The sequence below is a fragment of the Geotrypetes seraphini genome, chromosome 5, assembly GCF_902459505.1.
Source record: "Geotrypetes seraphini chromosome 5, aGeoSer1.1, whole genome shotgun sequence".
Lineage (NCBI taxonomy): Eukaryota > Metazoa > Chordata > Amphibia > Gymnophiona > Dermophiidae > Geotrypetes > Geotrypetes seraphini.
The window spans coordinates 269033868-269056660 of NC_047088.1; the positions used below are offsets into that span (position 1 = coordinate 269033868).

A 22793-nucleotide genomic window follows, 5' to 3' on the forward strand; every position below is an offset into this window, starting at 1 on the left:
AGGTATGTGTGTGTGTGTACAGTTGTTAATTTCTTGTCTAGCTGTGTGTGTGTGTGTTTGTGTGTGTGCAGTCATTCATTTCTTGTCTAGCTCTGTGTGTGTGTGTCTGTGTATGTATGCGCGCAATCGTTTATTTCTTGTCTAGCTGTGTGTGTGTGTGTGTGTGCAGTCGTTCATTTCTTGTCTATGTTTGTGTTTGTGTGTGTGCGCGCAGTTGTCTGTTTCTTGTCTAGCTTTGTGTGTTTGTGTGTGTGTGGGCAGTCGTTCATTTCTTGTCTAGCTGTGTGTGTGTGTGTGTGCACTGTCATCCATTTCTTGTCTAGCTGTGTGTGTGTGTGTAGTCGCTCATTTCTTTTCTAGCTGTGTGTGTGTGCAGTCATTCATTTCTTGTCTAGCTTTGTGTGTGTGTGTATGCGCGCAGTCTTTCATTTCTTGTCTAGCTGTGTGTTTGTGTGTGTGCAGTCGTTCATTTCTTGTCTAGCTGTGTGTGTGTGTGCAGTCGTTCATTTCTTGTCCAGCTGTGTGTGTGTGTGCACAGTCATCCATTTCTTGTCTAGCTGTGTGTGTGTGTGCAGTTGTTCATTTCTTGTCTAGCTCTGTGTGTGTGTGTGTGTGTGTGTGTATGCGCGCAGTCGTTTATTTCTTGTCTAGCTCTGTGTGTGTGTGTGTGCGCAGTTGCCCATTTCTTGTCTAGCTGTGTGTGTGTAGTCGTTCATTTCTTGTGTAGCTGTGTGTGTTTGTGTGTGTGTGCACAGTCATCCATTTCTTGTCTAGCTGTGAGTGTGTGTGTAGTCGCTCATTTCTTGTCTAGCTGTGTGTGTGTGTAGTCATTCATTTATTGTCAAGCTGTTTGTGCATGTGCAGTCATCCATTTCTTGTTTAGCTGTTTGTATTTGTGGGTGTGGGTGTAGTCGTTCATTTCTTGTCTAGCTCTGTGTGTGTGTATGCGCGCAGTCGTTTATTTCTTGTCTAGCTGTGTGTGTGTGTAGTCGTTCATTTCTTGTCTAGCTGTGTGTGTGTGTGCACTCGTTCATTTCTTGTCTACCTCTGTGTGTGTGTGTGTGTATGCGCGCAGTCGTTTATTTCTTGTCTAGGTGTGTGTGTGTGTGCAGTCGTTCATTTCTTGTCTAGTTGTGTGTGTGTGTGTTTGTGTGTGTGCGCGCAGTTGTCCATTTCTTGTCTAGCTGTGTGTGTGGGTGTTTGTGTGTGTGCGCGCAGTTGTCCATTTCTTGTCTAGCTGTGTGTGTGTGTGTGTGCACAGTTGTCCATTTCTTGTCTACCTGTTTGTGTGTGTGTGTGTACAGTTGTCCATTTCTTGTTTAGCTGTGTATGTGTGTGTGCGGTCGTTCATTTCATGTCTAGCTGTGTGTGTGTAGTCGCTCATTTCTTGTCTAGCTCTGTGTGTGTGTGTGTATGCGCGCAGTCGTTTATTTCTTGTCTAGCTCTGTGTGTGTGTGTGTGTGCGCAGTTGCCCATTTCTTGTCTAGCTCTGTGTGTGTGTGTGTGCGCAGTTGCCCATTTCTTGTCTAGCTGTTTGTGTTTGTGTGTGTGCGCGCAGTTGTCCATTTCTTGTCTAGCTGTGTATGTGTGTGTTGTCGTTCATTTCTTGTGTAGCTGTGTGTGTTTGTGTGTGTGTGCACAGTCATCCATTTCTTGTCTAGCTGTGTGTGTGTGTAGTCGTTCATTTCTTATCTAGCTGTGTGTGTGTGTGTGCAGTCGTTCATTTCTTGTCTACCTCTGTGTGTGTGTGTATGCGCGCAGTCGTTTATTTCTTGTCTAGGTGTGTGTGTGTGTGTGCATTCGTTCATTTCTTGTCTAGTTGTGTGTGTGTTTGTGTGTGTGCGCGCAGTTGTCCATTTCTTGTCTAGCTGTGTGTGTGTGTGCTCAGTTGTCCTTTTCTTGTCTAGCTGTGTGTGTGTGTGTGTGTGCGCACAGTTGTCCATTTCTTGTCTACCTGTGTGTGTGTTTGTGTGTGTGTGTACAGTTGTCCATTTCTTGTTTAGCTGTGTGTGTGTGTGTGCGGTCGTTCATTTCATGTCGAGCTGTGTGTGTGTAGTCGCTCATTTCTTGTCTAGCTGTGTGTGTGTAGTCATTCATTTCTTGTCTAGCCTTGTGTACGTGCGCAGTCATCCATTTCTTGTCTAGCTGTGTGTGTAGTCATTCATTTCTCGTCTAGCTCTGTGTGTGTGTGTGTATGCGCGCAGTCGTTTATTTCTTGTCTAGCTATGCGTGTGTAGTCGTTCATTTCTTGTCTAGCTGTGTGTGTGTGTGTGCAGACGTCCATTTCTTGTCTAGCTCTGTGTGTGTGTTGTGGCAGGGCCAGGGATAAGCCTAGCGCTGGCAACCCGGCTCCCGCCCCAGGCGTAGGACGGAGCGCTCCCTGGAGGACTCCCGCTGGATAATCTCAGTAGAATAATTAGCATACACTGCTTTCTTGGTAAAGTTCAGATTTTTCTCTTTATTATTCCCAGTTCTAGGCACTGGGTTTCCAGTAGTCCCTCTTGGCTGAGTGGACTTAAAACAAACACTACATCAGCAATGCTTCTTTTTTATAATACAGTCCAGCCTGTTGCTCAGGCAGATAAGCCAAAATAAACAAAAACGTTTTTCTCATCAGTTTTACTAATTGTGCCTGTGGATACTTCAGGAAGCTTTTCCCACCTGACCCACCTGAAGTACAATGCCCCCACTAACCTTATGCTCCTGGGTAGGGGCTGGGGAACAATCCACCCTTTTCTGACTGGTGTAAGTCCCCTCCCAAAAGTTCCCCTATTCAGGGTTATGTAATGTCAAGTCACTGAATTCCCGCTCAGGCTTTTCTGGGAAGTTAATTAGGGTTCCCACCTCCTTCACTCTCTGCAAGGCCTATCTCTCGGGCTCTAATTGACTCATTCACACTTTCTTACAGTCCTGCCTAAGGGAGAAAGAACGCTGCATAGAAATACATTAACTTTCATTCCCCTCCCCCATTCATACCTTAATGACTGTGATTAGATAGGAGATCCCAGGCTGCTAGACTGCACTCCATTTCACTGCCTTCAGAGACCTCTCCCTCTATCTCCATTAGGGACTCTCCGCTCTCTGAGGCTGGAGAGGAATTCCCTTCAGGGCCCGTTACTGGCCAGCCCTGCTCTGGAAGCCTTTCTCCTCCCTTGAGCTTCTGCCTAAGAGCCAGAAGTTGGTTAGTTCGGGAGGGCTGTAAGACAGCCGGTTCCTTAGCCCTGGACTGGGAAAGAGAACTCCTAGCTGGCTCCTTCCTGCTCTGCACAGCACGTCTCTCTCTAGCAGTTCCTGAGTTCCCCCGAGTGTTCCCAGGTGTGCTGGTTTTATGCTGCAGGCTCGTTCCCACTCTCCCTCTGGGTTCGTCTTGCCTGTCAGCTCCGCCCCTTTCCTTAACCCTTCCTGGGCTAGTTTTCTTTACCAGAGGCTTTACTGGAGAACTGCCCAAGGAGGTATAAAAGGGATTATAGTGCCCTAAACCCGATATTGTGGTTTCTGCCCTTCTCTCTCTGCCTGGCCCTGCCTGTTGGCTCTTCCTGATAGGAACAGGGTTACTGGGCAGCTTCCTGGGCTTAGGAATAGGGGCAGCCCTTTGCATGGCCGGGTTTAAAACCGGGTTTAAACTGGTGACAGGAGCTTCCCTGTCACAGTGTGTATGCGCGCAGTCGTTTATTTCTTGTCTAGCTGTGTGTGTGTGTGTGTGCAGTTGTCCATTTCTTGTCTAGCTGTGTGTGTTTGTGTGTGTGCAGTTGTCCATTTCTTGTCTAGCTGTGTGTGTGTGTGTGTGCAGTCGCTCATTTCTTGTCTAGCTGTGTGTGTGTGTGCAGTTGTTCATTTCTTGTCTAGCTGTGTGTGTGCAGTCGCTCATTTCTTGTCTAGCTGTGTGTGTATGTGTAGTCATTCATTTATTGTCTACCCGTGTGTGCGTGTACAGTTATCCATTTCTTGTCTACCTGTGTGTGTTTGAGGGGGTGTGTACAGTCGTTCATTTATTGTCTAGCTCTGTGTGTGTATGTATGTATGCGCGCAGTCGTTTATTTCATGTCTAGCTGTGTGTGTGTGCAGTCGTTCATTTCTTGTCTAGCTGTGTGTGTGTTTGTGTGTGTGTGCACAGTTGTCCATTTCTTGTCTAGCTGTGTGTGTGTTTGTGCGCGCGCGCAGTTGTCCATTTCTTGTCTAGCTGTGTGTGTGCGTTTGTGTGTGACTGTGCAGTTGTCCATTTCTTGTCCAGCTGTGTGTGTTTGTGTGTGTGTGGGCAGTCGTTCATTTCTTGTCTAGCTGTGTGTGTGTGTGCACAGTCATCCATTTCTTGTCTAGCTGTGTGTGTGTGTGTGCAGTCGTTCATTTCTTGTCTAGCTGTGTGTGTGTAGTCGTTCATTTCTTGTCTAGCTGTGTGTGTGTGTATGTGTGTGTGCAGTCGTTCATTTCTTGTCTAGATGTGTGTGTGTGTATGTGTGTGTGCAGTCGTTCATTTCTTGTCTAGCTCTGTGTGTGTGTGTATATATGCGCGCAGTCGTTTATTTCTTGTCTAGCTGTGTGTGTGTGTGCAGTCGTTCATTTCTTGTCTAGCTCTGTGTGTGTGTATGTATGCGCGCAGTTGTCCATTTCTTGTCTAGCTGTGTATGTGTTTGTGTGCGCGCGCGCAGTTGTCCATTTCTTGTCTAGCTGTGTGTGTGTATTTGTGTGTGAGTGTGCAGTTGTCCATTTCTTGTCTAGCTGTGTGTGTTTGTGTGTGTGTGGGCAGTCGTTCATTTCTTATCTGTGTGTGTGTGTGTGCACAGTCATCCATTTCTTGTCTAGCTGTGTGTGTGTGTAGTCGGTCATTTCTTGTCTAGCTGTGTGTGTGTGTGCAGTCATTCATTTGTTGTCTAGCTCTGTGTGTGTGTGTGTATGCACGCAGTTCTACATTTCTTGTCTAGCTGTGTGTGTGTGTGTGTGCAGTCGTTCATTTCTTGTCTAGCTGTGTATGTGTGTGTATGCAGTCATTCATTTCTTGTCTAGCTGTGTGTGTGTGTGTGTGCAGTCGTTCATTTCTTGTCTAGCTGTGTGTGTGTGTGTGTGCAGTCGTTCATTTCTTGTCTAGCTGTGTGTGTGTGTATGCAGTCATTCATTTCTTGTCTAGCTGTGTGTGTGTGTGTGTGCAGTCGTTCATTTCTTGTCTAGCTGTGTGTGTGTGTAGTCATACATTTCTTGTCTAGCTGTATGTTCGTACACAGTCATCCATTTCTTGTCTAGCTGTGTGTGTTTGTGGGTGGGTGTGCAGTCATTCATTTCTTGTCTAGCTGTGTGTGTGTGTGTAGTCGTTCATTTCTTGTTTAGTTGTGTGTGTAGTCATTCATTTCTTGTCTAGCTGTGTGTGTGCGTGCTCAGTCATCCATTTCTTGTCTAGCTGTGTATGTGTAGTTGCTCATTTCTTGACTAGCTGTGTATGTGTGTGTAGACGTTCATTTCTTGTCTTGCCGTGTGTGTGCGTGCGCAGTCATTCATTTCTTCTCTAGCTTTGTGTGTGTGTGTGTGCGCGCAGTCGTTTATTTCTTGTCTAATTGTGTGTGAGTATATAGTCGTTCATTTCTTGTGTAGCTGTGTGTGTGCACAGTCATCCATTTCTTGTCTAGCTGTGTGTGTGTAATCGTTCATTTCTTGTCTAGCCGTGTGTACATGCGCAGTCATCCATTTCTTGTCTAGCTGTGTGTGTTTGTGGGTGTGTGTGCAGTTGTTCGTTTCTTGTCTAGCTCTGTGTGTGTGTGTGTATGCGCGCAGTCGTTCATTTCTTGTCTAGCTGTGTGTGTGTGTGCAGTTGTCCATTTCTAATCTAGCTGTGTGTGTTTGTGTGTGTACACGCAGTTGTCCATTTCCTGTCTAGCTGTGTGTGTGTGTGTGCAGTTGTCCATTTCTTGTCTAGCTGTGTGTGTGTGTGCAATCGTTCATTTCTTATCTACCTGTGTGTGTGTGTGCAGTCGTCCATTTCTTGTCTAGCTGTGTGTGTGTGTAGTCTTTCATTTCTTGTCTACCTGTGTGTGTGTGTATGTATACGCGCAGTCGTTTATTTATTGTCTAGGTATGTGTGTGTGTGTACAGTTGTTAATTTCTTGTCTAGCTGTGTGTGTGTGTGTTTGTGTGTGTGCAGTCATTCATTTCTTGTCTAGCTCTGTGTGTGTGTGTCTGTGTATGTATGCGCGCAATCGTTTATTTCTTGTCTAGCTGTGTGTGTGTGTGTGTGTGCAGTCGTTCATTTCTTGTCTATGTTTGTGTTTGTGTGTGTGCGCGCAGTTGTCCGTTTCTTGTCTAGCTTTGTGTGTTTGTGTGTGTGTGGGCAGTCGTTCATTTCTTGTCTAGCTGTGTGTGTGTGTGTGTGCACTGTCATCCATTTCTTGTCTAGCTGTGTGTGTGTGTGTAGTCGCTCATTTCTTTTCTAGCTGTGTGTGTGTGCAGTCATTCATTTCTTGTCTAGCTTTGTGTGTGTGTGTATGCGCGCAGTCTTTCATTTCTTGTCTAGCTGTGTGTTTGTGTGTGTGCAGTCGTTCATTTCTTGTCTAGCTGTGTGTGTGTGTGCAGTCGTTCATTTCTTGTCCAGCTGTGTGTGTGTGTGCACAGTCATCCATTTCTTGTCTAGCTGTGTGTGTGTGTGCAGTTGTTCATTTCTTGTCTAGCTCTGTGTGTGTGTGTGTGTGTGTGTGTATGCGCGCAGTCGTTTATTTCTTGTCTAGCTCTGTGTGTGTGTGTGTGCGCAGTTGCCCATTTCTTGTCTAGCTGTGTGTGTGTGTGTGTAGTCGTTCATTTCTTGTGTAGCTGTGTGTGTTTGTGTGTGTGTGCACAGTCATCCATTTCTTGTCTAGCTGTGAGTGTGTGTGTAGTCGCTCATTTCTTGTCTAGCTGTGTGTGTGTGTAGTCATTCATTTATTGTCAAGCTGTTTGTGCATGTGCAGTCATCCATTTCTTATTTAGCTGTTTGTATTTGTGGGTGTGGGTGTAGTCGTTCATTTCTTGTCTAGCTCTGTGTGTGTGTATGCGCGCAGTCGTTTATTTCTTGTCTAGCTGTGTGTGTGTGTAGTCGTTCATTTCTTGTCTAGCTGTGTGTGTGTGTGCACTCGTTCATTTCTTGTCTACCTCTGTGTGTGTGTGTGTGTATGCGCGCAGTCGTTTATTTCTTGTCTAGGTGTGTGTGTGTGTGCAGTCGTTCATTTCTTGTCTAGTTGTGTGTGTGTGTGTTTGTGTGTGTGTGCGCAGTTGTCCATTTCTTGTCTAGCTGTGTGTGTGGGTGTTTGTGTGTGTGCGCGCAGTTGTCCATTTCTTGTCTAGCTGTGTGTGTGTGTGTGTGCACAGTTGTCCATTTCTTGTCTACCTGTTTGTGTGTGTGTGTGTACAGTTGTCCATTTCTTGTTTAGCTGTGTATGTGTGTGTGCGGTCGTTCATTTCATGTCTAGCTGTGTGTGTGTAGTCGCTCATTTCTTGTCTAGCTCTGTGTGTGTGTGTGTATGCGCGCAGTCGTTTATTTCTTGTCTAGCTCTGTGTGTGTGTGTGTGTGCGCAGTTGCCCATTTCTTGTCTAGCTCTGTGTGTGTGTGTGTGCGCAGTTGCCCATTTCTTGTCTAGCTGTTTGTGTTTGTGTGTGTGCGCGCAGTTGTCCATTTCTTGTCTAGCTGTGTATGTGTGTGTTGTCGTTCATTTCTTGTGTAGCTGTGTGTGTTTGTGTGTGTGTGCACAGTCATCCATTTCTTGTCTAGCTGTGTGTGTGTGTAGTCGTTCATTTCTTATCTAGCTGTGTGTGTGTGTGTGCAGTCGTTCATTTCTTGTCTACCTCTGTGTGTGTGTGTATGCGCGCAGTCGTTTATTTCTTGTCTAGGTGTGTGTGTGTGTGTGCATTCGTTCATTTCTTGTCTAGTTGTGTGTGTGTTTGTGTGTGTGCGCGCAGTTGTCCATTTCTTGTCTAGCTGTGTGTGTGTGTGCTCAGTTGTCCTTTTCTTGTCTAGCTGTGTGTGTGTGTGTGTGTGTGCGCACAGTTGTCCATTTCTTGTCTACCTGTGTGTGTGTTTGTGTGTGTGTGTACAGTTGTCCATTTCTTGTTTAGCTGTGTGTGTGTGTGTGCGGTCGTTCATTTCATGTCGAGCTGTGTGTGTGTAGTCGCTCATTTCTTGTCTAGCTGTGTGTGTGTAGTCATTCATTTCTTGTCTAGCCTTGTGTACGTGCGCAGTCATCCATTTCTTGTCTAGCTGTGTGTGTAGTCATTCATTTCTCGTCTAGCTCTGTGTGTGTGTGTGTATGCGCGCAGTCGTTTATTTCTTGTCTAGCTATGCGTGTGTAGTCGTTCATTTCTTGTCTAGCTGTGTGTGTGTGTGTGCAGACGTCCATTTCTTGTCTAGCTCTGTGTGTGTGTTGTGGCAGGGCCAGGGATAAGCCTAGCGCTGGCAACCCGGCTCCCGCCCCAGGCGTAGGACGGAGCGCTCCCTGGAGGACTCCCGCTGGATAATCTCAGTAGAATAATTAGCATACACTGCTTTCTTGGTAAAGTTCAGATTTTTCTCTTTATTATTCCCAGTTCTAGGCACTGGGTTTCCAGTAGTCCCTCTTGGCTGAGTGGACTTAAAACAAACACTACATCAGCAATGCTTCTTTTTTATAATACAGTCCAGCCTGTTGCTCAGGCAGATAAGCCAAAATAAACAAAAACGTTTTTCTCATCAGTTTTACTAATTGTGCCTGTGGATACTTCAGGAAGCTTTTCCCACCTGACCCACCTGAAGTACAATGCCCCCACTAACCTTATGCTCCTGGGTAGGGGCTGGGGAACAATCCACCCTTTTCTGACTGGTGTAAGTCCCCTCCCAAAAGTTCCCCTATTCAGGGTTATGTAATGTCAAGTCACTGAATTCCCGCTCAGGCTTTTCTGGGAAGTTAATTAGGGTTCCCACCTCCTTCACTCTCTGCAAGGCCTATCTCTCGGGCTCTAATTGACTCATTCACACTTTCTTACAGTCCTGCCTAAGGGAGAAAGAACGCTGCACAGAAATACATTAACTTTCATTCCCCTCCCCCATTCATACCTTAATGACTGTGATTAGATAGGAGATCCCAGGCTGCTAGACTGCACTCCATTTCACTGCCTTCAGAGACCTCTCCCTCTATCTCCATTAGGGACTCTCCGCTCTCTGAGGCTGGAGAGGAATTCCCTTCAGGGCCCGTTACTGGCCAGCCCTGCTCTGGAAGCCTTTCTCCTCCCTTGAGCTTCTGCCTAAGAGCCAGAAGTTGGTTAGTTCGGGAGGGCTGTAAGACAGCCGGTTCCTTAGCCCTGGACTGGGAAAGAGAACTCCTAGCTGGCTCCTTCCTGCTCTGCACAGCACGTCTCTCTCTAGCAGTTCCTGAGTTCCCCCGAGTGTTCCCAGGTGTGCTGGTTTTATGCTGCAGGCTCGTTCCCACTCTCCCTCTGGGTTCGTCTTGCCTGTCAGCTCCGCCCCTTTCCTTAACCCTTCCTGGGCTAGTTTTCTTTACCAGAGGCTTTACTGGAGAACTGCCCAAGGAGGTATAAAAGGGATTATAGTGCCCTAAACCCGATATTGTGGTTTCTGCCCTTCTCTCTCTGCCTGGCCCTGCCTGTTGGCTCTTCCTGATAGGAACAGGGTTACTGGGCAGCTTCCTGGGCTTAGGAATAGGGGCAGCCCTTTGCATGGCCGGGTTTAAAACCGGGTTTAAACTGGTGACAGGAGCTTCCCTGTCACAGTGTGTATGCACGCAGTCGTTTATTTCTTGTCTAGCTGTGTGTGTGTGTGTGTGCAGTTGTCCATTTCTTGTCTAGCTGTGTGTGTTTGTGTGTGTGCAGTTGTCCATTTCTTGTCTAGCTGTGTGTGTGTGTGTGTGCAGTCGCTCATTTCTTGTCTAGCTGTGTGTGTGTGTGCAGTTGTTCATTTCTTGTCTAGCTGTGTGTGTGCAGTCGCTCATTTCTTGTCTAGCTGTGTGTGTATGTGTAGTCATTCATTTATTGTCTACCCGTGTGTGCGTGTACAGTTATCCATTTCTTGTCTACCTGTGTGTGTTTGAGGGGGTGTGTACAGTCGTTCATTTATTGTCTAGCTCTGTGTGTGTATGTATGTATGCGCGCAGTCGTTTATTTCATGTCTAGCTGTGTGTGTGTGCAGTCGTTCATTTCTTGTCTAGCTGTGTGTGTGTTTGTGTGTGTGTGCACAGTTGTCCATTTCTTGTCTAGCTGTGTGTGTGTTTGTGCGCGCGCGCAGTTGTCCATTTCTTGTCTAGCTGTGTGTGTGCGTTTGTGTGTGACTGTGCAGTTGTCCATTTCTTGTCCAGCTGTGTGTGTTTGTGTGTGTGTGGGCAGTCGTTCATTTCTTGTCTAGCTGTGTGTGTGTGTGCACAGTCATCCATTTCTTGTCTAGCTGTGTGTGTGTGTGTGCAGTCGTTCATTTCTTGTCTAGCTGTGTGTGTGTAGTCGTTCATTTCTTGTCTAGCTGTGTGTGTGTGTATGTGTGTGTGCAGTCGTTCATTTCTTGTCTAGATGTGTGTGTGTGTATGTGTGTGTGCAGTCGTTCATTTCTTGTCTAGCTCTGTGTGTGTGTGTATATATGCGCGCAGTCGTTTATTTCTTGTCTAGCTGTGTGTGTGTGTGCAGTCGTTCATTTCTTGTCTAGCTCTGTGTGTGTGTATGTATGCGCGCAGTTGTCCATTTCTTGTCTAGCTGTGTATGTGTTTGTGTGCGCGCGCGCAGTTGTCCATTTCTTGTCTAGCTGTGTGTGTGTATTTGTCTGTGAGTGTGCAGTTGTCCATTTCTTGTCTAGCTGTGTGTGTTTGTGTGTGTGTGGGCAGTCGTTCATTTCTTATCTGTGTGTGTGTGTGTGTGTGTGCACAGTCATCCATTTCTTGTCTAGCTGTGTGTGTGTGTAGTCGGTCATTTCTTGTCTAGCTGTGTGTGTGTGTGCAGTCATTCATTTGTTGTCTAGCTCTGTGTGTGTGTGTGTATGCACGCAGTTGTACATTTCTTGTCTAGCTGTGTGTGTGTGTGTGTGCAGTCGTTCATTTCTTGTCTAGCTGTGTATGTGTGTGTATGCAGTCATTCATTTCTTGTCTAGCTGTGTGTGTGTGTGTGTGCAGTCGTTCATTTCTTGTCTAGCTGTGTGTGTGTGTGTGTGCAGTCGTTCATTTCTTGTCTAGCTGTGTGTGTGTGTATGCAGTCATTCATTTCTTGTCTAGCTGTGTGTGTGTGTGTGTGCAGTCGTTCATTTCTTGTCTAGCTGTGTGTGTGTAGTCGTTCATTTCTTGTCTAGCTGTGTGTGTGTGTACAGTCGTTCATTTCTTGTCTAGCTGTGTGTGTGCAGTCGTTCATTTCTTGTCTAGCTGTGTGTGTGTGTGTGTGTGTGTGTGTGTGCAGTCGTTCATTTCTTGTCTAGCTGTGTGTGTGTGCAGTCGCTCATTTCTTGTCTAGCTGTGTGTGTGTGCAGTTGTTCATTTCTTGTCTAGCTGTGTGTGTGTGTGCAGTCGCTCATTTCTTGTCTAGCTGTGTGTGTGTGTGCAGTCGTTCATTTCTTGTCTAGCTGTGTGTGTGTGTGCAGTCGTTCATTTCTTGTCTAGCTGTGTGTGTGTGTGCAGTCGTTCATTTCTTGTCTAGCTGTGTGTGTGTGTGCAGTCGCTCATTTCTTGTCTAGCTGTGTGTGTGTGTGTGCAGTCGTTTATTTCTTGTCTAGCTGTGTGTGTGTGCGCAGTCGTTCATTTCTTGTCTAGCTGTGTGTGTGTGTGTCTGCAGTCGTTCATTTCTTGTCTAGCTGTGTGTGTGTGTGTGTGTGTGTGCAGTCGTTCATTTCTTGTCTAGCTGTGTGTGTGTGTGTAGTCGCTCATTTCTTGTCTAGCTGTGTGTGTGTGTGCAGTCGTTCATTTCTTGTCAAGCTGTGTGTGTGCGTGCAGTCGTTCATTTCTTGTCTAGCTGTGTGTGTGTGTGCAGTCGCTCATTTCTTGTCTAGCTGTGTGTGTGTGCAGTCGTTCATTTCTTGTCTAGCTGTGTGTGTGTGTAGTCGCTCATTTCTTGTCTAGCTGTGTGTGTGTGTGCAGTCGTTCATTTCTTGTCTAGCCGTGTGTGTGCAGTCGTTCATTTCTTGTCTAGCTGTGTGTGTGTGTGTGCAGTCGTTCATTTCTTGTCTAGCTGTGTGTGTGTGTGCAGTCGTTCATTTCTTGTCTAGCTGTGTGTGTGTGTGTGTGTGTGCAGTCGTTCATTTCTTGTCTAGCTGTGTGTGTGTGTGCAGTCGTCCATTTCTTATCTAGCTGTGTGTGTGTAGTCGCTCATTTCTTGGCTAGCTGTGTGTGTGCGCTGTTGACCATTTCTTGCCTAGCTGTGTGTGTGTTTGTGTGCGTGCAGTGGTCCTTTTCTTGTCTAGTTGTGTGTGTGTGTGTTTGTGTGTGTGCAGTGGTCCATTTCTTGTCTAGCTGTGTTTGTGTGTGTGCGCGCAGTGGTCCATTTCTTGCCTAGCTGTGTGTGTGTGTGTTTGTGTGTGTGCCCTGGTCCATTTCTTGTCTAGCTGTGTGTGTGTGTTTGTGTGTGTGTGTGCGTGCAGTTGTCCATTTCTTGTCTAGCTGTGTGTGTGTGTTTACAATGGTCCATTTCTTGTCTAGCCCTGTTTGTGTGTGTGTGTGTGCAATGGTCCATTTCTTGTCTAGCTGTGTGTGTGTGTGTGTGTGCAGTCGTTCATATCTTGTCTAGCTGTGTGTGTGTGTGTGTGTGTAGAGTCGTTCATTTCTTGTCTAGCTGTGTGTGTGTGTGCAGTTGTTCATTTCATGTCTAGCTGTGTGTGTGCAGTCGTTCATTTCTTGTCTAGCTGTGTGTGTGTGTGCAGTCGCTCATTTCTTGTCTTGCTGTGTGTGTGTGTGTGTGTGTGTGTGCAGTCGTTCATTTCTTGTCTAGCTGTGTGTGTGTGTGCAGTCGCTCATTTCTTGTCTAGCTGTGTGTGTGTGTGTGTGCAGTCGTTCATTTCTTGTCTAGCTGTGTGTGTGTGTGTGCAGTCGTTCATTTCTTGTCTAGCTGTGTGTGTGTGTGTGCAGTCGTTCATTTCTTGTCTAGCTGTGTGTGTGTGTGCAGTCGCTCATTTCTTGTCTAGGTGTGTGTGTTTGTGCAGTCGTTTATTTCTTGTCTAACTGTGTGTGTGTGCAGTCGTTCATTTCTTGTCTAGCTGTGTGTGTGTGTGCGCAGTCGTTCATTTCTTGTCTAGCTGTGTGTGTGTGTGTGCAGTCGTTCCTTTCTTGTCTAGCTGTGTGTGTGTGTGCAGTCGTTCATTTCTTGTCTAGCTGTGTGTGTGCAGTCGTCCATTTCTTGTCTAGCTGTGTGTGTGTGTGTGTGTGTGTGCAGTCGTTCATTTCTTGTCTAGCTGTGTGTGTGTGTGCAGTCGCTCATTTCTTGTCTTGCTGTGTGTGTGTGTGTGTGCAGTCGCTCATTTCTTGTCTTGCTGTGTGTGTGTGTGTGCAGTCGTTCATTTCTTGTCTAGCTGTGTGTGTGTGTGCAGTCGCTCATTTCTTGTCTAGCTGTGTGTGTGTGTGTGCAGTCGTTCATTTCTTGTCTAGCTGTGTGTGTGTGTGTGCAGTCGTTCATTTCTTGTCTAGCTGTGTGTGTGTGTGCAGTTGTTCATTTCTTGTCTAGCTGTGTGTGTGCAGTCGCTCATTTCTTGTCTAGCTGTGTGTGTATGTGTAGTCATTCATTTATTGTCTACCCGTGTGTGCGTGTACAGTTATCCATTTCTTGTCTACCTGTGTGTGTTTGAGGGGGTGTGTGCAGTCGTTCATTTATTGTCTAGCTCTGTGTGTGTATGTATGTATGCGCGCAGTCGTTTATTTCATGTCTAGCTGTGTGTGTGTGCAGTCGTTCATTTCTTGTCTAGCTGTGTGTGTGTTTGTGTGTGTGTGCACAGTTGTCCATTTCTTGTCTAGCTGTGTGTGTGTTTGTGCGCGCACGCAGTTGTCCATTTCTTGTCTAGCTGTGTGTGTGCGTTTGTGTGTGAGTGTGCAGTTGTCCATTTCTTGTCCAGCTGTGTGTGTTTGTGTGTGTGTGGGCAGTCGTTCATTTCTTGTCTAGCTGTGTGTGTGTGTGCACAGTCATCCATTTCTTGTCTAGCTGTGTGTGTGTGTGCAGTCGTTCATTTCTTGTCTAGCTGTGTGTGTGTAGTCGTTCATTTCTTGTCTAGCTGTGTGTGTGTGTATGTGTGTGTGCAGTCGTTCATTTCTTGTCTAGCTGTGTGTGTGTGTATGTGTGTGTGCAGTCGTTCATTTCTTGTCTAGCTGTGTGTGTGTGTATGTGTGTGTGCAGTCGTTCATTTCTTGTCTAGCTCTGTGTGTGTGTGTATATATGCGCGCAGTCGTTTATTTCTTGTCTAGCTGTGTGTGTGTGTGCAGTCGTTCATTTCTTGTCTAGCTCTGTGTGTGTGTATGTATGCGCGCAGTTGTCCATTTCTTGTCTAGCTGTGTATGTGTTTGTGTGCGCGCGCGCAGTTGTCCATTTCTTGTCTAGCTGTGTGTGTGTATTTGTGTGTGAGTGTGCAGTTGTCCATTTCTTGTCTAGCTGTGTGTGTTTGTGTGTGTGTGGGCAGTCGTTCATTTCTTATCTAGCTGTGTGTGTGTGTGTGCACAGTCATCCATTTCTTGTCTAGCTGTGTGTGTGTGTAGTCGGTCATTTCTTGTCTAGCTGTGTGTGTGTGTGCAGTCATTCATTTGTTGTCTAGCTCTGTGTGTGTGTGTGTATGCACGCAGTTGTACATTTCTTGTCTAGCTGTGTGTGTGTGTGCAGTCGTTCATTTCTTGTCTAGCTGTGTGTGTGTGTGTATGCAGTCGTTCATTTCTTGTCTAGCTGTGTGTGTGTGTGTGTGTGCAGTCGTTCATTTCTTGTCTAGCTGTGTGTGTGTGTATGCAGTCATTCATTTCTTGTCTAGCTGTGTGTGTGTGTGTGTGCAGTCGTTCATTTCTTGTCTAGCTGTGTGTGTGTAGTCGTTCATTTCTTGTCTAGCTGTGTGTGTGTGTACAGTCGTTCATTTCTTGTCTAGCTGTGTGTGTGCAGTCGTTCATTTCTTGTCTAGCTGTGTGTGTGTGTGTGTGTGTGTGCAGTCGTTCATTTCTTGTCTAGCTGTGTGTGTGTGCAGTCGCTCATTTCTTGTCTAGCTGTGTGTGTGTGCAGTTGTTCATTTCTTGTCTAGCTGTGTGTGTGTGTGCAGTCGCTCATTTCTTGTCTAGCTGTGTGTGTGTGTGCAGTCGTTCATTTCTTGTCTAGCTGTGTGTGTGTGTGTGCAGTCGTTCATTTCTTGTCTAGCTGTGTGTGTGTGTGCAGTCGCTCATTTCTTGTCTAGCTGTGTGTGTGTGTGTGCAGTCGTTTATTTCTTGTCTAGCTGTGTGTGTGTGCGCAGTCGTTCATTTCTTGTCTAGCTGTGTGTGTGTCTGCAGTCGTTCATTTCTTGTCTAGCTGTGTGTGTGTGTGTGTGTATGCGCGCAGTTGTCCATTTCTTGTCTAGCTGTGTATGTGTTTGTGTGCGCGCGCGCAGTTGTCCATTTCTTGTCTAGCTGTGTGTGTGTATTTGTGTGTGAGTGTGCAGTTGTCCATTTCTTGTCTAGCTGTGTGTGTTTGTGTGTGTGTGGGCAGTCGTTCATTTCTTATCTAGCTGTGTGTGTGTGTGTGCACAGTCATCCATTTCTTGTCTAGCTGTGTGTGTGTGTAGTCGGTCATTTCTTGTCTAGCTGTGTGTGTGTGTGCAGTCATTCATTTGTTGTCTAGCTCTGTGTGTGTGTGTGTATGCACGCAGTTGTACATTTCTTGTCTAGCTGTGTGTGTGTGTGCAGTCGTTCATTTCTTGTCTAGCTGTGTGTGTGTGTGTATGCAGTCGTTCATTTCTTGTCTAGCTGTGTGTGTGTGTGTGTGTGCAGTCGTTCATTTCTTGTCTAGCTGTGTGTGTGTGTATGCAGTCATTCATTTCTTGTCTAGCTGTGTGTGTGTGTGTGTGCAGTCGTTCATTTCTTGTCTAGCTGTGTGTGTGTAGTCGTTCATTTCTTGTCTAGCTGTGTGTGTGTGTACAGTCGTTCATTTCTTGTCTAGCTGTGTGTGTGCAGTCGTTCATTTCTTGTCTAGCTGTGTGTGTGTGTGTGTGTGTGTGCAGTCGTTCATTTCTTGTCTAGCTGTGTGTGTGTGCAGTCGCTCATTTCTTGTCTAGCTGTGTGTGTGTGCAGTTGTTCATTTCTTGTCTAGCTGTGTGTGTGTGTGCAGTCGCTCATTTCTTGTCTAGCTGTGTGTGTGTGTGCAGTCGTTCATTTCTTGTCTAGCTGTGTGTGTGTGTGTGCAGTCGTTCATTTCTTGTCTAGCTGTGTGTGTGTGTGCAGTCGCTCATTTCTTGTCTAGCTGTGTGTGTGTGTGTGCAGTCGTTTATTTCTTGTCTAGCTGTGTGTGTGTGCGCAGTCGTTCATTTCTTGTCTAGCTGTGTGTGTGTCTGCAGTCGTTCATTTCTTGTCTAGCTGTGTGTGTGTGTGTGTGTGTGCAGTCGTTCATTTCTTGTCTAGCTGTGTGTGTGTGCGTAGTCGCTCATTTCTTGTCTAGCTGTGTGTGTGTGTGCAGTCGTTCATTTCTTGTCAAGCTGTGTGTGTGCGTGCAGTCGTTCATTTCTTGTCTAGCTGTGTGTGTGTGTGCAGTCGCTCATTTCTTGTCTAGCTGTGTGTGTGTGCAGTCGTTCATTTCTTGTCTAGCTGTGTGTGTGTGTAGTCGCTCATTTCTCGTCTAGCTGTGTGTGTGTGTGCAGTCGTTCATTTCTTGTCTAGCCGTGTGTGTGCAGTCGTTCATTTCTTGTCTAGCTGTGTGTGTGTGTGTGCAGTCGTTCATTTCTTGTCTAGCTGTGTGTGTGTGTGCAGTCGTTCATTTCTTGTCTAGCTGTGTGTGTGTGTGTGTGTGTGTGCAGTCGTTCATTTCTTGTCTAGCTGTGTGTGTGTGTGTGTGCAGTCGTCCATTTCTTATCTAGCTGTGTGTGTGTAGTCGCTCATTTCTTGGCTAGCTGTGTGTGTGCGCTGTTGTCCATTTCTTGCCTAGCTGTGTGTGTGTTTGTGTGCGTGCAGTGGTCCATTTCTTGTCTAGCTGTGTGTGTGTGTGTTTGTGTGTGTGCAGTGGTCCATTTCTTGTCTAGCTGTGTTTGTGTGTGTGCGCGCAGTGGTCCATTTCTTGCCTAGCTGTGTGTGTGTGTGTTTGTGTGTGTGCCCTGGTCCATTTCTTGTCTAGCTGTGTGTGTGTTTGTGTGTGTGTGTGCGTGCAGTTGTCCATTTCTTGTCTAGCTGTGTGTGTGTGTTTACAATGGTCCATTTCTTGTCTAGCCCTGTTTGTGTGTGTGTGTGTGCAATGGTCCATTTCTTGTCTAGCTGTGTGTGTGTGTGTGTGTGTGTGTGTGCAGTCGTTCATTTCTTGTCTAGCTGTGTGTGTGTGTGTGTGTAGAGTCGTTCATTTCTTGTCTAGCTGTGTTTGTGTGTGCAGTTGTTCATTTCTTGTCTAGCTGTGTGTGTGTGTGCAGTCGCTCATTTCTTGTCTTGCTGTGTGTGTGTGTGTGTGTGTGCAGTCGTTCATTTCTTGTCTAGCTGTGTGTGTGTGTGCAGTCGCTCATTTCTTGTCTAGCTGTGTGTGTGTGTGTGTGCAGTCGTTCATTTCTTGTCTAGCTGTGTGTGTGTGTGTGCAGTCGTTCATTTCTTGTCTAGCTCTGTGTGTGTGTGCAGTCGCTCATTTCTTGTCTAGGTGTGTGTGTTTGTGCAGTCGTTTATTTCTTGTCTAACTGTGTGTGTGTGCAGTCGTTCATTTCTTGTCTAGCTGTGTGTGTGTGTGCGCAGTCGTTCATTTCTTGTCTAGCTGTGTGTGTGTGTGTGCAGTCGTTCATTTCTTGTCTAGCTGTGTGTGTGTGTGCAGTCGTTCATTTCTTGTCTAGCTGTGTGTGTGCAGTCGTCCATTTCTTGTCTAGCTGTGTGTGTGTGTGTGTGTGTGCAGTCGTTCATTTCTTGTCTAGCTGTGTGTGTGTGTGCAGTCGCTCATTTCTTGTCTTGCTGTGTGTGTGTGTGTGTGTGCAGTCGTTCATTTCTTGTCTAGCTGTGTGTGTGTGTGCAGTCGCTCATTTCTTGTCTTGCTGTGTGTGTGTGTGTGTGCAGTCGTTCATTTCTTGTCTAGCTGTGTGTGTGTGTGCAGTCGCTCATTTCTTGTCTAGCTGTGTGTGTGTGTGTGCAGTCGTTCATTTCTTGTCTAGCTGTGTGTGTGTGTGTGCAGTCGTTCATTTCTTGTCTAGCTGTGTGTGTGCAGTCGTTCATTTCTTGTCTAGCTGTGTGTGTGTGTGCAGTCGCTCATTTCTTGTCTAGCTGTGTGTGTGTGTGCAGTCGTTTATTTCTTGTCTAACTGTGTGTGTGTGCAGTCATTCATTTCTTGTCTAGCTGTGTGTGTGTGTGCGCAGTCGTTCATTTCTTGTCTAGCTGTGTGTGTGTGTGTCTGCAGTCGTTCATTTCTTGTCTAGCTGTGTGTGTGTGTGTGTGTGTGTGTGCAGTCGTTCATTTCTTGTCTAGCTGTGTGTGTGTGTGCAGTCGTTCATTTCTTGTCTAGCTATGTTTGTGTGTGTGCACGCAGTGGTCCATTTCTTGCCTAGCTGTGTGTGTGTGTGTTTATGTGTGTGCGCTTGTCCATTTCTTGTCTAGCTGTGTTTGTGTGTGTGTGTGTGTGTGCAATGGTCCATTTCTTGTCTAGCTGTGTTTGTGTGTGTGTGCGCAGTTGTCCATTTCTTGTCTAGCTGTGTGTGTGTGTTTGCAATGGTCCATTTCTTGTCTAGCCCTGTTTGTGTGTGTGTGTGTGTGTGCAATGGTCCATTTCTTGTCTAGCTGTATGTGTGTGTTTGTGTGTGTGCGCGCAGTTGTCCATTTCTTGTCTAGCTGTGTGTGTGTGTGTGTGTGTGTGTGTGTGTGTGCAATGGTCCATTTCTTGTCTAGCTGTGTGTGTGTGTGTGCAATGGTCCATTTCTTGTCTAGCTGTGTGTTTGTGTTTGTGTGTGTGCGCGCAGTTGTCCATTTCTTGTCTAGCTGTGTGTGTGTGTGTGTGTGTGTGTGCAGTCGTTCATTTCTTGTCTAGCTGTGTGTGTGTGTGCAGTCGTTCATTTCTTGTCTAGCTATGTTTGTGTGTGTGCACGCAGTGGTCCATTTCTTGCCTAGCTGTGTGTGTGTGTGTTTATGTGTGTGCGCTTGTCCATTTCTTGTCTAGCTGTGTTTGTGTGTGTGTGTGTGTGTGCAATGGTCCATTTCTTGTCTAGCTGTGTTTGTGTGTGTGTGCGCAGTTGTCCATTTCTTGTCTAGCTGTGTGTGTGTGTTTGCAATGGTCCATTTCTTGTCTAGCCCTGTTTGTGTGTGTGTGTGTGTGTGCAATGGTCCATTTCTTGTCTAGCTGTATGTGTGTGTTTGTGTGTGTGCGCGCAGTTGTCCATTTCTTGTCTAGCTGTGTGTGTGTGTGTGTGTGTGTGTGTGTGTGTGTGCAATGGTCCATTTCTTGTCTAGCTGTGTGTGTGTGTGTGCAATGGTCCATTTCTTGTCTAGCTGTGTGTTTGTGTTTGTGTGTGTGCGCGCAGTTGTCCATTTCTTGTCTAGCTGTGTGTGTGTGTGCCAGCATGCAGGCCTGAGCAGTTTCCTTTGCCATCTTTAATTTTACCTTCTTTCTCTGTGTTCTTTATCTGCAGACAATTTATCTTTGTGGTTTCCTTCAGCACTTTCCTCATTAGTTGTATTGATTATGACATCCTGTTTGCAAACAAGATAGTGAACCACAGCGAGTACCCAAGTGATCACATCAAAATAACACTGCCCAATGCCATGCTACCGTCCACTGTTTGCAGTACCAGGTAATGATATTTATCTGATTTTGACTCTTCTGAGCAGGGGCCGTATCTTATATGTACAATGTAGAGTACGCCTTGTAGTGCTATAGAAATAATAAGTTGTTGCTGTTGATATCAAACAGTAGGTGATGAGATAAACATAGTACCATAGTAGATGGTGGCAGATGAAGACCTGTACATTCTATGCAGTCTGCCCAACAAGTTAAACTCATAGCATAAGCTATGATGTGATACTACATATGCATATAGAACTTTACTTATCTAACAGTATTTTGGATTGAACTGTCACAGCCAGTGGGATATTTTTTTTTTAATCATTGTATATACTCGAATATAAGTCGATCTGAATATAAGTCGAGACCCCCTTTTTCCCCTCCAAAAAGGAGGAAAAATGGTTGACTCGCATATAAGATGGGGGCTTAATATTCAAGTGCCATGCCCTGCCAGGCTCTGCACTCAGTCCTCCTCCATGCCAAATTCTGCACCCAGCCCCCTTTCCTCCCTACCCTCCCAGGTACTGAATTCAGCCCCCTTTCTTGCCAGGCTCTGCACCCTGTCTCCCCTCCCTGCCAGGCTCTGCACCCTGTCCCACCTTCCTTCCCTGTACCCTCTTCCCCCTCAAGTTGTGTAGTGGTAGACCGGGACAGGAGGGATCCCTTCCATCTCGGCCGAAACAAACAATTTTTTACCCCTACTCCTCCCCATGTATCTTTTCCCCGGTGGTCCAGCAGTGTATGGCCAGCAGTCAGCGGCGCATCCAGGCTATTGAAATGGAAACGATGGTGGATTCCAGTCTAGGTGCAAGTCCAGTCCATTCTTACTGCAAGGTATTTCTTAGCTTACTTCCTGTGCTGTTCCAGGACACTATGGGCTAGATTCACTAAACAAACCAATCGTGTGGCATACGAGAGTGTGGCGAAGTGGTTAACACCCTCCAGGGATTCAAGACAAAGTTGGACAAGTTCCTGCTAAACTGGAACATACGCAGGTGAGGCTGGACTCATTTAGAGCACTGGTCTTTGACTGGGCAAGATGGACCACTGGTCTGATCCAGCAGCGGCAATTCTTATGTTCCTAAAGGTGGCCAAAGTGACCAGATGACAACTGGAAACATGAAGGCACGACCCCACTTACTCCTCCAGTAGTCACTGTCCCCCTTCCACCTCCCAAAGATGTAAATGAAACTGTGCATATCAGCCTGTATGACAGTTTCAGATGTTATGGCCAGCCCTATTAGAGCAGCAAGCAGGTCTCTGGAGTAGCCTGGTGGTCAGTACAGTGAACTGTAGAGAAGGATACCCTGGCCCATATCCTGCTCTAACTAGTACATTTGTGGTGGAAAGTGTGAGTCCTCCAAAATCTATTTAAAACCTACTGTACCAACGTGTAGGTAACACCTGTAGACATAAGGGCTGTTGGGGAGATATATAGTAGGTTTGGGGTGAATTTACCTGGGATCTTTTATATGAAGGTCACTGCAATGCCCCACTGCTCTTCTGAGGTGTCTCTGTGGCCAGTTTGCTAAGAATGCTGGGTCCTCCTATGTCCCAGTGGAGGTTTTTGTGTATTTTTTATTTGTGCTTTTTTTTTTTTTTCTCAAAAATAGTTAAAAAAGAAACACGTTTTCCTGTTTTGAAAATGGTCAACTACAAGTAACTTTATTTTATTTTATTTTTTAATCTTTTTTCATTTTATTCTCAACAACAAGTGTACACAATAATTTTCACAATTAAAATATCACATCACTTGAATTTCTACAACAAATCCCAAAATGAGTTATATCCCCCTCCCATCCAACCTACACTATATAGAATGTAATATAGAATGTAATAACATATTCCACAGTAATAATACAATATCAGAACCCATCCCCCACCCAAATCAATATTGATAAACCAAAAGGAAAAGTAACAATTATTCATTATAATAACTTATTAATGGCCCCCACATATCCTTAAACTTATTGAAATATCCTTTTTGCATTGCTAACAATCTTTCCATTTTATATAAATGACATACTGAGTTCCACCAAAAACTATAATTCAATCTTGTACAATCCTTCCAATTAAACGTTATCTGTTGAATAGCAACCCCCGTTAGGGTCATTAAAAGTTTATTATTTGCAGAAGATATTTTATATATATATATATATTTTTTTTTTTTTAATTTCTTTATTCAGTTTTGCATATTACAACAAGTGTATCAGAAAAATTTATATAATTTTATAAATACACACTTGATTTTCTTCATGAACACTTTAAGTACAATATATCATACTTATATTCGTATTTTATAATGATTTAAATATTATGTAATACATTTAATAAATATGACAAATATAAATAAAATAGAAAACCCCCCAATCCCTCCCTCCCTATTTCAGAAAATCTAACCTAATACATCAAAATGTATTAATTAATTCATACATATTATGAGATAAATAAAATAATACCCACCCCCATCCCCACTTAACAAATACCTTGTTATGGGAAAATGTTATTAATCATTACAAAAATCTGCTAATGCTCTCCAAATCTTCTGAAATTTACCAAAGTAACTTTTCTGTGTTGCTATTGTGCGCTCCATTTTATATATATGGCATACCGAATTCCACCAAAAGTTATAACTTAATCTGTCATAATTTTTCCAATTGTATGTTATTTGTTGAATTGCTACTCCAGTCAATATGAATAAAAGTTTGTTATTATGTGATGAAATTTGACTCTTTGCTCTCATTGTTGTACCAAATAAAATAGTATCATAAGTCAAGGCTACTGGATTGTCCATCATCCTATTTATTTGAGGTCAAATTGATTTCCAAAATAATAATATAAATGGACAATAGAATAAAAGATGATCTAATGTCCCAGCCTCAAGATGACAGTGCCAAACAACACCGTATCATACGACAGTGTCACATGATTTTCCATCAAACAATTAACTTGATCCC

At 45.2% G+C, this 22793-nt stretch overlaps 1 protein-coding gene across 8 annotated transcripts in view; it reads left to right on the top strand.

Annotated features, from left to right (window-relative positions):
• Positions 1-22793, top strand: part of ATG9A (autophagy related 9A) — a 383311-nt gene that overhangs the window by 108673 nt on the left and 251845 nt on the right. For 7 of the 8 annotated variants that reach the window (XM_033944872.1, XM_033944873.1, XM_033944867.1 and 4 more), the window contains one exon: positions 19685-19846. The exons of the other annotated variant lie outside the window; for it this stretch is intronic. In XM_033944872.1, coding sequence (XP_033800763.1) covers positions 19685-19846 — 162 coding nt within the window. The remainder of the gene's footprint in view (positions 1-19684; positions 19847-22793) is intronic. 8 annotated transcript variants of the gene reach the window in all.